Source organism: Mugil cephalus, chromosome 1 (genome assembly GCF_022458985.1).
Source record: "Mugil cephalus isolate CIBA_MC_2020 chromosome 1, CIBA_Mcephalus_1.1, whole genome shotgun sequence".
In the NCBI taxonomy this organism is placed as follows: domain Eukaryota; kingdom Metazoa; phylum Chordata; class Actinopteri; order Mugiliformes; family Mugilidae; genus Mugil; species Mugil cephalus.
The window spans coordinates 10,252,627-10,267,122 of record NC_061770.1 but is presented as its reverse complement, the minus strand read 5'-3'; the positions used below and the strand labels follow the sequence as shown (position 1 = coordinate 10,267,122).

Sequence of the window (14,496 nt, the reverse complement as noted above, 5' to 3'; positions counted from 1 at the left end):
CGCCACTTTTTCCCGGTTTTGACAAAACCTCCCAGGCATTTTGGGGATAAAAAAGCAATTTCAGCTACCTGGCCCAGCGTTGGCTGACTGATCTGAAAAAGGGAGGTAGTCCGTCAAGACAGGATGGCTGAGGTCTCTTCTCTAGACAGTGACAAATTTCACAGAGGCTTTCATTTTAAGCACCGGTACAGAAGGAATTTGCTCTCACACCAGAGAACAGTGTGTGCCTCACTAGTATCTGGCAGCTTTGAAGAAAGTCCCGAACACTTCAGAAGAAAAAAAAACAAAACAAACACAAACAAAGAAAGTCTTTTGTGACCTGGAACAATCACTTTGATTTGCTGTAAAACAACCGGTCATCTACACAGCTCATCACTTCTCTCTAATGGGCTGTAGGAGGCTGGCTGGCTGGCTGGCAGCGCCTCTAAAAAGGAGTCAGAGCAGCTGGGCCAGTCCACGACTTCACACTGGAAAGGAGATGGCAGCTCACACGTGGCACTGAAGGGGGAATGCAGCTGCACTGTTTTTTTTTTTTTGTGTTTGTTTTTTTTATATATAGATGAGGAACCCTTTGGGAAACACCTAATCCTCTTCACTTAAAACTGCCAGAAGGGGCCATAAGAAGAACAGGCTCTTCCCCTCAAATGCAAAACGTAACAGTAGAATTATGTATCAAAGCAAAGCGATGAAGTACTGTGTTTTATAGCCGTTGTATGACAGCAGCCAGTAGATGATGCTGGACACGGCTAAACGCGGTGTATCGATATACCGGGACAAATTTTAAATGAAGAGGGGGCTAAAAAGCTCCCCACCATGAAAAATTACTTCAACTTGGAAATAACTCATAAACATTCCTGTGAATGTTGCTTGACATTTAGCTCTACTCTTGACACTCTTTGATATCCAACTGTATACATTTTTACATCCTTCCTGGCACGTTCCAACATCTGCCTGCCGGTTTACTGTATGTTGTCATGATTTAGACCATCTCCCTAGGTTTTTGTACTGCTTTCCCAGCAGATTAATCACTGAATTTGAAAGTCATCATTTATAGTAATTGTAAATATATGTTCTTAAACTTATACTCTACGTGAATATTTGTGCTTGGAGTGTGACTGTGCAACTTTTGGGTGAAGAACCCCCGTCCCTTCTAAAGGCACGGACACTACAAACATCAAAGAACATCTCCTCCTGCATTTGAACACAACGCAAAGACCTCAGCCCGTTGTGTTACAGTGTGTCCACAAACTGGACATTCCGTGGCAGCGTAAAAAGAAATAACCACTCCAAGTAACCGTTAGCTGAGAGACTAGGAAGCTGTGAACGCTGTGTGAGCCCTGAACTGCATCATTTCATTACTTGTTACTTCTTTTGTTTTTTCTTGTACACGGTTTCTGTAAACTGAGCAGCCAATCAGAGTGATCCCTAACCAGCTTGTTCTGCCACAGACTGGTGGTTAATCAGCGAAAAGTCAGTTTAACTATCAGCAACGGCGCAGGACACGAACGGAAAAACTAGGACCACAGATGCTCTCCACTGGTTTGACACCGGAAAAACAGTTGACCATTAGTTTGGCAGAACAAGGCCCCAAAGCACCATTATTTAATCAAGTAAACTCAGAGAATGACTACTGGATAAAACTGACATTCACATTCATTTAAGACAGAACAACCGTATACTGTACTACTACTGCAAAGGTGACATGTTTTTTTTTTTTTTGTGGCCCGCCTCCATTATTCTGTCTACTACCTGCAGTCGGCAGAACATGGTGATTCTGCGTCTGATCCTTGTAGGAGAACAGTAGCTGGAGTGTGATACCCCAGCCCCAACCCAGACTTGTGAGTGTAGCACTGTAGGTTCACATAATTGCAAAGTGTGAGCGGAGACAGTTGGCAGACGAGACGATAAGACGGTGTCGGGACTTGCCTCCAAAGTGCTTAGTCAGGCAGCCATCTCACCAAACTGTAATGATCATGTGTTAAGAGAGCAAAGAAACATTTTTGACATTATGGTTTTGTGAAGACAGGGGAGGGACGCGCGCTCTGGTATGTGCGTCAGTTTGTGTGTCTTGGATGCACACCAGCCACATCTACAGCGCACTGGCTCAGGACGTGCAATTACAGTAACAGCGGGGCCGACTCCTGTAAATATTCTCCGAAGTGATTCAGAGGACATTCGGTCTAATGCTGAGCCTCGTAGTATGTGTTCCATGCAGGGAGGTTCAGACAGTGTACATAATCTTTTAACAGAAGCCACATGATTTCTAGCTGCGGCACTTCTTGATTTACATCAGGACTGTTGACAAGCGGCTTGTCATCAGCCATTTATGACGACCGCAAGCTAAATGCATGAAAGGGTAAGCGGACAGGATTCCCAAAAAGCCACCAGACAGAGCCTCGTTGGGTGTGTCGAACACTGGGAATAGATGAACTTGGTGGAAAACGTTTTAATATTTAAGGAAATGCCGGATATTCTTGACCAAAGAGCGAACATGCAGTTAGAATAAGTTGCTCAGAAGGAGTCGTCAGAGGAAAATCCAACTGAAGCACAGAGGTGAATGCTCTCTCATTAACATAAACCACACAATAAGGAAAGAAAGGTGTGAATACGACACTGGTTTTGGTGACAATAACAGGAGATTTGGAGACAAACCTGTTTGCAGCAAGCAAAATATATCTTTCTCCTTATGTTTCTATTTCTGACGTAAAAAAAACTGAAACTAGGCCATGAAATCTTGAAATAGGTCACACTGTTTTGCTGTAGCGTGTGTGTAACACAGTGTTCCCGTACGTACAGTAGCGCCAACTAGTAACTTAAAATACTACTGTTTCACTTCTTACCTTGAGCAGGCTACTCCTCTGAGAACAAGCCTCCTCCCTCAGTCTCTAACGCGGTGTAATTAAATCGTAAATCTCTTTGATGTATCAGGGGTTTGATACGTCTTCGCAGATTTATGAGTTTATTTTTCCTGGCATCGTTGCCATCTCTATTAAAACACGGCTCATCTTGAAAATTAGGCCGAACTCCATTAGTAATATTATCAAGTAAGGTTTCCTCCGTTTTCCTCCCCAACACATGTGCGCGCCATTGTTCGTTTTACTGGAAATGTAGTGAAACTAATTGCTTTTGGACACAAAATAGAAGAAGAAACTCCCCCAACTGATTATTTTCAGCCTTGCCTGACACAAAATTACAATGCATGTTGGGAGGGATCCTGTGTTTTATCTTTCGTGTGCTGAATCATGGACACGTTATTGGCTCCTTCAACGGAGCTAATAGGCCGTGACGATGGAGTTCGGGAACACCGCGGCTAGAGTGCTTGAAACAGAGCAGGCTTAATTTCGCTCATTTCAGTCATGTCAAAACACAAACAAAGCCAAAAGTCTTTGGTCTGTCTCTTAAAAAGCCATCACGGTTAAACTGATGATGTTTTGGAGTGGAGATAAAGACTACTTGACCTCGTTCTAATAATATCCTCATTCAAAAAAATCACTCAAGCTGCAGAATATTCTTTTTATAGTATATCCGTGTAAAAATATTCCATTACATACACGGGCCCTGCGCTGAAAGGCCTATTTAAGAAAAGTATAAATACTCAAATGTCAAATGACTGATATTGGAAGTGTTTTATTACCATCCATCTTAATATCAGATGTTTAATTAATGCAGATACACACATGAGCAGCGTGTTTCTGGCTTAGCTGGTCAAAGTGAAGGGAGTTCTGACTCGATTTATGTTCATTACTTTGATTTGTTTTTGTACAAACACAGATAATTTAACATCTCTGAGCCTTGAACGCTTATCTAAATGAAACCATCTGAGACGTTTAGAAGGGAAATGCCTCTATGTTGTAACTGCTCGTAACTCACAGACATCTGAGGTTTTTGTGAGTTGTCTTAGCTGTCAGATAAATCTAGCAGAGGAGAGGCGGTGATGGGGGTGGTGGTGGGGATGGGAGGGGAGGCGGGGGAGGGGGGGGGGTGACAACGTTGCTTCTTAAAGTTGAAGTGTAAAATGCATTAGTAAAGATACTGGAGCACAATCTGTCCTCGAGTAGATGTACTTGGTGACAAGATTAACTTCGCCATTTGTCAGCATTAGATACAGTACACGATCATCCCTTTGAATAACGCTGCTGGTCGGAGGCTCCCCGTTCCCAGCTGTGTTTTGAAAAGGTGCGATTTGACACTAGCAGTGGTTGTTATTGAGAGGGCATTCACAGAAGGAAGAGGAAGGTGGTGGAGGAGTCAGAGGTCAAGGGTCAGAAGGATGATGCCCCTGTGGGGAGGGGAAGGGCCTGATCAGTGTCTGCTAGGTCAGCTTCCTCTACTCCCCACACCCACAGACCCCCAGAGAGAGGAGTCAGAGCAATGCATATTTACCATTAGGGAACAGCTGTGGGGCAGCCTGGGACTGGACACTTCTCTCCCTCTCCCCTGCATGCACACACACACACACGCACGCGCACATTGTAAAAACACCACTTTACTTCTCCGGTACACTTGAACCACACAGCATTCATGTGTTATGTAAGAAAATAACTAATTCGATGTGTTACAGTGTGCGTCCACCTTATTCCCAGCGACGTGGTGCTTTCTGCAAGACCACTTGTAGCTTCCCTTCTTTGAGATGTTTGGATAAATAAATAATGCATGAGCGCAGATTCACACTTTAATGTGTGTATACCAGACTTTTGCAGCAGAAGAATGGGAGGACATCATGAAGAAGTGGCCTTAAAACATTTAAAGCGTGCAGCGACCCCCGGGGACGAAAACTAAAGTTAATGATAAAGTGCCAAATGCTGCAGTTCCTCAAGTGGCCACTTGAGGCGTGAACTCAAAGTGAGTCAATCCCGAAAGACGTTTGTGTTAAAATGCTTTACAGCAGAAATTAATGTGTTTACAGCCTGGTAAATAAAGAAATACATTTAGAAAAGTCATATTTATGATTTATTATTAATTATTACTATTAATAATTAAGTCCAGGGCTGCTTTCACGTGGAAAGTTGGGTGGAGGTTGCGATGGCCTGAGCCAATGCAGGAAATCTATGTGTGACGTCACGGGGTCCTTGTCCATCATCATGTACGGTCCACATTTAACTACCGTTGTGATGCTAAACAGTACATTAAGGGTTTATCTGTGCCCATGGTAATACATTATTTTAAATAACAGCATTAAATATTATATTGTATTTATTTAAATCCAGATGTAGCAGTCTTGTTCTGGTAGATGATGGAAACCGCGACCTTTTCCATTTATATTGGACACACTGTTGACTGAGCAAGTTTAGCTTAATTGTTGGTGTAGCCACATCCAGCTCAGCTTGTACTGATCTTTGTAATATTTTGGAAAAAGCAAAGTAAGATGTGTTCTGGTCAGGCCACTTGTTCAGGTTGTCCACTCATTACTCAGCTTCATCCCATTTATAGTGTGACAAGCTGTATTTGTACATCATTTATATCCGAGAAAGCTAAAACAGAAAACTGCGGCAGTGCCCTGGCAGTCGGAGGGGAGTAAGGTGGACAGCATGGATAATAAGGGACTACTTCTCCTGCATTAAAAAAAAAAATTAATGTTCATCTATGCCCGCAGGAGGGGATAATGACATGAGAGAATGACATTATGTAGTTGCAAAAGAAAAGAAAGCCTCTTACCCGTAACAACTGAACAGACAGCAGTAATTACTTTCCAAATCCTGACAGAAAACTGGTAATGACAGTTCTTTGTCTAAATTGAAAACGGTGACATCTCAAGACAAAAGTGTTACCTTGCAGCATGCAGTCATGCAAATATCCTGCACGCAGCGCAGGCAAAAGGGCAGTTTTGTTGTTTGCGTGTGACATGAGGCTTTCGCTAGTTAGTGAGAGCACTGTGAGCCTCGACAGACAGAGCAAGTGGTGGTTAGTGCTGCAAGCATAAAGTCAGGGACATTCATGTCTGCGCTTTTATGGTCTCTTTTATGGTCAGACCATTGCAGAATTAATGTTGTTAGGTTGTTATGTCAAGTCTCTAAACACTGGCAGTCCCCCAGCTGTGTAACTGATGTGCTGTCACTAAAAAGCATCTCAGAAGGCATTAAGTGCCTTTTTTGTGTTCACCTTCTGTACAGTTGATGTCAATTTGAGTCTAATTGACTGACTTTTAATTCACTAAACTGTGCAAGTGAAGCTTGACCAAAGAATCTCATTTCTACAGACCTCTGAGCAGATATTCGGCTTTACATATCGCGTGCGCTCAGAGATGATATATGAGACGACATATTAAAGGTGGAGCTTTTGCCTCGGTAAAACAGAAAATGGCCATTTGCGTGTCTATTAGGATCCCCCATTGCTATCGGCTACATAATCCTTCAAAGGGATAATTTCAAAATAAAGGTGGTAACTGAAGCATGTATTCTTCGCACTGGTCATTCTGGCATTCACGCCCGGCTCTTTTGAATGTGCCAGATGAAGAAACAGATGCTCAGGTCAAACAGCAACACCACAGAGCATGCACAGTTTACTACCAACATGTCCCAATCCCAACATGCAGCATCCAGACACAGCGATTCTCAGCAGATAGAGGACAGGGCACTGTGAGATACATGTGAGCACACCGGCATGAATGCAGAGACCACCCGAAACGAGAGCAATGTGTTTACGTTATGGGCATATGCCTGGACTACGTGTGTTTACATGCATGTGATGCATGCATGCAGGATATGTATGTTTGTGTGGTTGTTTGTATAGCTTTCAGTTTGTATTATAAAATGCAAGTCTGTGTGTATGTGCGTCTTGCACAGTGTGGCCAACTCTTCAGATGAACGAACTCCTGAGCATGTCTGCATCTGCCTGCTATTTGTGAATGTTTATGATTTGCTGTGCTAACAGCATGAACGCTTCCACATGAAGGCTGCTCCTTTCTGATATCTGACCGTACTTGATACACACTCCATAAATAAACTTGATTTTTTATTTTATTTTATTATTTTTTTAAGAATTGTTTCATTCAAGAAAGCCTGACTTCCAAGGGTGTGTGTGTTTATGCGTGTATGTCGACAGTCGACGTGCGCCACCAATGCAAGCCGCCCGGACGCAAAAATGTCTACCTACAGTATGCACAGTATCAACAGAGGTGAGAGAGAGGAAGGGTAAAGAACAAACACTTCCAAACAGAGAAGCACATGGCGCCTTATTCTAAAATATATGCCCAAGCCTGGGTGAGGAGAATCACCGCACAGTGAATGAAAATGAAACACTGAAGAGTGAAGCTGCAGCATGCTCAACGAGCCATGCAGCCCAACGACAAAGCCAGCGAAGAAGCGAAAGCTGCTTTGTAATCATGTGCCGTGTACCTTTTGGATGGAGTATGCTCAGACTAAATGAATCATAACAGTTTCCAAATCAATACTGAGGCCGCAACAGGAGAGTGTTTTCGCTTTGTGCCATTTCTATGGATACCCTGAACACGCTATAGATCATTTACCGTTTCCAAATGCGTTGGCTTGGAGGTGATCGTCACTATGTGTCATGCAGACGTGTGTGAATGTACCAGGAGGCACTTTGTTTTCACAAGCATATTTCTTTAGTGTCTGCATATTTTCTTTGAGGACTAAAATTGCTGTGATAAAATCTGGAACGGCAAAATCTGTGCACATCAAAGTGAATTGTCCCTCGCAAAAGTTCCAGCATATATTGTTTTTTAAATGATTTCGTAAATGGTGGAAACCTCAGAGTTCAGCCTGGATCACAGCAGTGGTGCCTCGCTGAAGCTACTACATCTTCCTTGTCAGTCATTCTCTCGTCAGTGGTTCATTTGGCAGAGTGTTTGTTTTATTGTGGTTATATTAACTAGTCTGTGAGATGGAGCGCCCCCGCCTCAGCCACAGGGAAGCCCTCCCTCCGCCACTGTAACCCCAGACTCTGCGGGGGGAAATCAGAGATCTTAACTGGCTGACTGCTTCCTAATCTGGCACAAGAACATTCACTCTGCCTTGAATAGGACCGGAGAAGACATATAATTTGGTTGCGGTCAACTTTGTGGCATCGCCCTGACCTAGGAGGGTACGGCAATAATAGCAGGTTAGCTGACAAAGACCTTGACATAGGTCTGGCTCTCATCTCGGCTGCGGCATCCAGAAACACTGAGCTAATCAGCCACTACCCAAACCGAGCTCTCAAACTTAACAGCCGCCGAAACCGAGCAACCACCTCACCAGTCGGCTCTAAAAGCGCAGCTTCTAATTCTATTACTGTTTGTCTTCGTGAAAATACGTCCCATCCAACACACTTAGGCTCCCATTACAGATTACTACAGCTTTTAAAGTGCAGGGTAAATTGGTTTAAATGGGGTTGTATAGCAAACAGAAACTATTAATGACACTTTGTTCGAATAGGCAAATAAATTGAAATCCTGTCCTCCGTCCCACATTTACACCCGACCAATTTTATTTGTAATGTTCCACGGCTGTTGATGAAACATCTGCGCATTTCTGCACGGCTAAACTCTTCACTCCGGACCTCCACTTTAACTCTTCTGCGCCTGAACGTACCCATCTGATTTAAAACTGCCCTTCAGAACGGTTCAATATGCTTGAGTAGCTGAATGACTTTTACTCAACTTAAGTCGGCTCAGGCAAACACTGATAAATGCCAGTGGAGGGTTAGGTCAGGTGTGTGAGTGAATCCCCAGTGGGATGCAGCGGAGGAAATGACCCAAGAGCTAATAGAAGGTGTGTGTCTGACAAGGCTGAGTTAAACAAAGGAAAAAGCAAAGTGTCCAGTAAAAAAAAAAAAAAAAGGAGGAGAAAGAGAAACCAAAGCAGATGCAGGTACTGAAGAGGTTACTGGAGAAGCAGCAGCAGCAAAGAGGAAAGAAGCACAGTGGCTGGTAGCCTTTTGTCCTCGTATGTCACACAACAAGAGAAAAAAAGGCTCAGGGATACAGTTACTCTAACAAGGCCTGTTTCTCAACTCGCATTTTATCACATAAACCTAATTTCAAACAATAATTAAATTTGCTGTCGGAAATTCAGTGCCGAGTTAATCGTTTGCAGTTTTCGTTTCCTCATTCAAAAGCCATTATTCCTCGCCCTTGGTGGAGGTATCGGGGTGTAATGACTCACCTACACAAGTCTTTCCATCGCTGTGCAGGACGAACTTCATGTGGCAGGAGCACTTGGGGGCGCTGTCCGTCTCCTCGCAGATGTGCTGGCAACCCCCATTTCCGTAGTTGCACGTCACTATCAGAGGACACACGGTTAACGCGCGCTAAGAAAATGATACACACTCTATTTGGAATAACTCCTGGGCATTTGAAAGTCAGTGGAGAGGAAATGAGCGGTGAGAGAAGGTACGATATTGAGCTACAACCCACACTCGGAACCTCAGGAGTGTGTCTAATGCACCGTTTCCTTGCGCTATTTGCTCTTTGACATAATTACTGCAGGCACAACTGCATCTTCACGCGGCTCCAAAGGCACCGTATCAAATGCAAGTATTGTTCTTGCTTTTCCAAGAATTACACTTTGGACTCAAACACACCAGAAACCAATGCAACTCAAGGCATCGCTTTACCCTTCTTTGCTCATTAAATGCCAAGTAGGCACAACCAGACTCGTGTTCCACCTGTGTCAGGAAGAAGGGAATGTATTGATTTACATATTCACCACCTCAAGTGCTGAATCCCTGTTAATTATTGATACTGCTATCTTAGGTTTATTAATACTTCATCCCCAGACCTAATAATTTTTAACTCCTGGCTACAGATTTACATTGCACCTAGAGAGGGACTGAGAAGTCACATTTTTAAACAACAAGGCAAATGAAGTTTCACCGTTCATGACATTTCTGGTCTATGTTTGGGTGTCAAAGTACGAACACGTTTATGTGCTAGCAGGCGAGGGGAGCATTAACCCCGGAACTTTTAACACACCTGTGATGACAGAGTGAAAAAGAGCACGAGCGAGCCGAGGCTTCTACCGCCATCCTGTCTGCACCCTACCATCCCAGCGCGTTTTGCCCTTTTCCTGGGCTGTCACAGCAAAACTATAGAATAACACTTCTCCAATCCTTATCCAAACACAGACAAATCCCCCATCAGCCCTGGCCCCAGCTCTGACAGGATGATCTCTGTTGCACAGCAACAGGAAGTGTGCGCTGTCCGTCAGAGCGGTCCCCTTCGAGTAACCTCCACACTTGCCCTGGTTGTGTAAATGATCACTCCTCATTTGATAAACATGTTTTCCTTTACAAGGACTATTCGGGAGATTAGTCACGGCTTGGTAATGCAACACGAATGTCAGGAGCCAACTTCAAATCTGCTGGAAAGCATTTGCGGAATGAGCGCAATTATCCATCATCGGCCAGTTTCCAAACCCCGTCACCTTTTTCACGCGTAGCCCATAAACCATCCCACTGATGTGTTTCGATGTGCACACGAGGAGGAGGAGGAACTGCTTCGTGCTTGAGGCTGAGATGACTTACATTTGCAGTCCTTCATATTACGGGTGAGCTGGAATCCAGGTCGACACTCGCAGGAGATGCCACCCTTCTGCGTCTCCCTGCAGATGTGCGCACACCCGTGATTCTTGTCCATGCAGGTGGGTCCCTCCTTTGTGCCTTCTGCTTGCACTGTTGAGAAAATAGCAGGGGAGAGAGTTTATCTCTTAACTGCCACACAGATTACACACAGTTTTTGAAGTCAAAGACCATTCAGTAAACCAAGAGTGTGGCTTTGAATTAAATATCACAGAGGCGCTAAGTGGCCTAAAAATGCTCAAATGCCTGTCACGCATTCTGACCCTCAGTGGCTCATATGCCTACTGCTGGTGACTGACATGCCCAGTTCCCCTTTTACAAAGATTCAAGCACTTGTTGGAACATGCCCTGTCTTTTCAGGCTATAAAAAGAAGGCTGCCAAGAGAAAGGATAAAACTCCCAGCAGGAGCTGATCCCGTAGACCTGTAATTTTAATTGAGGTAATCCCCCATAAAGAAAAGAGAGGAGGAACACAGAGGGGAAAAAAAATTCTCCCTGCAGAGACTGAGATCAAAAGGGATTGCACTAAAATAAGAGTGTCGGTGCTCATTTTCGTGAGTCATCAAGGTTGAAGCAGTTCTGCGGGATTGTGACAAACCTTTAATGCAACACAAGATGAAGACGGTGAAGAAAGGCCCGATCGTCGTTGAAAGCCTCACTAAACACGACACTAAATGCACAATTTCTGTGGGATGCATAAAAGGTTGATGAAGACGAACAACAGACACCAGGCGAGCTGTTCCATGAGTGAAACCCTGGTGTCATGAATTATAACACAAATGGAAGCAGCGTTCCTGCTGCTTTGCTCCCTACCGTGATACCACTGCCGTCTTTGCAGGAGTACACTGATATTTGACTTATTCATCGTGAAACCCTGCCTCTGCTACAGCTGCGGTGACAAACCCCAGCTCTCTGCCTCATTAAAAACCAAACAGATCCCTTTTCTTTTCCCCCCGTCTACTTCTGTTGGAACGGGGGAAGGCAGCGAGCAGGAAGACGTCTCCATTAATGTCTCATTAAATCTGCTGTCACACTGAAGGGTACTTGGAGGTCTAGCTTTCTTAATTAGCCAACTTTCTGCTATAAATTGAAGCGTTTGCATGTGCGCGCGGAGGTGTCAACACCTAATAAAGCGCGCACAATCTCTCGCACCCTTCGTCTAAGGTCCAAATGCAGTGCGTCAGTCTCACAGTCAATTCCTGCCTCAAGGGCTACGGAGAAAAATCAGTCTGAGTTTGACAGAAACACGTTTTCACATCATCCTGTCCATAATTTTAACTTGTTTGTGTACTTTAAATCCTGCCACCGTAACCTCCTCTAATTATGCCCTCTTGTTTTCCACATGTTTTGCCAAAAAAAAAAAGCTCACTTCCCCTTTTTATGTATTTTAACTCATGGCTGATGTCAGCAACGTATTCTTTCATGGTCTTTGTATATGTCAAGGGGCTGACAATTAGCGACAGACAATTCCGACCTCGTAGTTAAACGGTGTCCATCACTTTAAGTCTGTCAATAAGTGTCACAAGGTCGTGCAATCCTCTCAGACTTTCCTGCCTGGGCTGCTGACATTCTTGCAGACCGGGGTGAGCTATCAGACACTAACGGCCACAGCAGCCTTCCTGGCTACACAAAGACTCAGTGCTGAACAAACACTGGGCCAAAATGAAAAAGGCACGGCAGGACTGAGTGAAGTGACCATGAATAAGCATCGACAGGGCAACTGCTTTAAAGTGCTGCAAATTTCACCGCAGGTAAGTAAGATGTGTGCTTTGTCTCTGTCGGAGGCAAGAAACAGACATATATGAAGGTTCGAATTTCCAGCCAGTCCCCAATGAAGAAACGATTACTTACTATGGTTATATTATGCATCCCAAACCCCACTTCACTCTCCCTTCATTTTTATGCAGCCCTTCCACACGAATGCTACAGACCCATCCATCAATAACATGTCGGGCTGGGGCCAAAACCTGGGCCTTCACCTCTCTGAGGACCAATAAAAGCCAAAGTGTTGACACAATGGCCCTTTTCTCCAGCCCAGACCCAGCTATCATCCACCATGTGCAGCTCCCTCCAACTTGCTGCCAAAAGGCCTCCAGTTTTTATCATTACTAAATGGTGGGAAGCGTAAAGAAAAACATCCTTTTATATGGAGGTGGATGGGAAAGTGAAGAAGCGGAATAATAAAAGGAAGAAAAAAAAAAGAAGCTCTCGATCATGGACGCCATCAACTAAAACAATCTGCCGATCCATAAAATGTAACTCTATATGCAGAAACTAATAAAAACAATCACCAACCACTTTGTAGGAAGAACACAGAGTCCAGAAGTCTGAGAAGAAGCCGTTCGAACGTCAGCTATAAAGAACAGACCAGAGTGGACATGGGTTTTCACACAGCTCAGTGAAACTACTGCACTTGGTGGTAGAAATGGGTCACGGCAATTAACCGAGAAAACAAAAGGAGAGCAACCACAGCTTTATCCTGCCAGGACAGGTCGTGACCTCTGCACCATAAGTTCAGAGGTGATTCTGTTTCAAGAAGCCCATAAATGACCTGTGCATGTTAAGACATTTCAGAACAACATACAATCTGTACAACAAAAATTGTGCGATAGATTTTTTAACCAATACAAACCCTTTAGAACTTTTCACACTCTTGTACAAATCAGCTTAATGAAATGCAAGTGGTAATTTGTGAACTTTAGAGGCAGTTACTTGTGTGCGGAGCGGGGATTCGTCACTGGAACATTACATCAAGTATATTCAAACTGAGAAACTCTCTCACATGAAATAAATCGGAAGTTTTTATGAAGGATCCCCTAACTCGTCATGATGGGCTGATAAAGGAAACAGTTTTCATTGATTTTAAGAATAGCCCATAACGGATGTAGGTAAACTTTGAGACAGGAAAATCCATTAGTGGAATTACAGCTTAATATGTGACATCAGCAGCTTTGCCCACAGGACACAGCATTAAGTATAGGTCACATCAAACCGTTCTGATGAACGTCAGTTTGAAGGTAGCTGAGGATTTATTGATGACAAAAGCTTCCATGGATGAGTCAGTCTAAATGGATGGAGACGTGTGTGGACAGACCGACTGGAGCTGGAATCGCTATCTGAGCCAGAGGCTGGCACTATGAACTCAATGCACAAGCAGTTTCCTCTTGCCCTCTCCGAACCCGCTTTTAATAAAATGCAAAAACATACTATTTTCTGACACAGTAAAACATCTGTATCTTGCTAAAAAGAAATGTGCCGGACCGCATGTTACACACAGGAGCTGCAGGCTCTGTATGACTTTCCTTCTGAGGTGAAACCTGCCTACCAAGAAAATAAACAACAGTAAACTTTCAACAGCAGCGTATGAGTTTTAACGTAACACGAGAAACTGTGCGAAAAGAAAAGGAAAGAAAAGTTAACAATTCCGACTAAGATGCCAACGCCTGTGATCCTCGAACAAAAGATCCAAGGAGGCCACAAGTTCTTCACCACAGTGCTCCGAGCTCTCTTAAACTTGAGAACCATGTAGTGGGGAGACTGAAACAATGGGTATGAAGTAGTGGAAGGCATGCCAAGGGTTTATAGTCTGCTCTGAGTGCTTGGGGCAGTGAAAAGGGGGCTCATGGTCCGTGCTGAGCTGCTGTCATACATCTCAGAGGGGAGACGGTCCCCTCTTTGCTGGAGAACATTAAGCAGCCAGTAAGTTGTTGGGTGGATACAAACTGAAAAGAAGGGGCCTACGCATGGAGCCACCACACTATTAAAGCAGCATTCCTTCCTCTTAGATAATGGGCCCTTAAAAGTTTTAATAGGAGGATAAAAATGTCAGCGCATGGAAAGGAGAATGGGAAAGAGCCGGACGGAGTTGGGCTGAGCCGCAACGCAGATGGTCAGACGGAGCAACGGGGCAGCGGGTCGGTCAAGGAAGCAGCTCTTCCCCGCTGACTCCATTCATAGAGAGCAGAGAGAGTCCATCCA

At 44.2% G+C, this 14,496-nt stretch overlaps 1 protein-coding gene across 2 annotated transcripts in view; it reads right to left on the bottom strand.

Annotated features, from left to right (window-relative positions):
- scube3 (signal peptide, CUB domain, EGF-like 3) overlaps window positions 1-14,496 on the bottom strand; it is a 66,781-nt gene that overhangs the window by 17,132 nt on the left and 35,153 nt on the right. The window contains exons 5-7 of one of the 2 annotated variants that reach the window (XM_047595357.1): window positions 10,465-10,611; window positions 9,105-9,221; window positions 4,384-4,437 (exon numbers count right to left, since the gene is read on the bottom strand). In XM_047595357.1, coding sequence (XP_047451313.1) covers window positions 4,384-4,437; window positions 9,105-9,221; window positions 10,465-10,611 — 318 coding nt within the window. The remainder of the gene's footprint in view (window positions 1-4,383; window positions 4,438-9,104; window positions 9,222-10,464; window positions 10,612-14,496) is intronic. The other variant, XM_047595365.1, reaches the window with a different exon arrangement.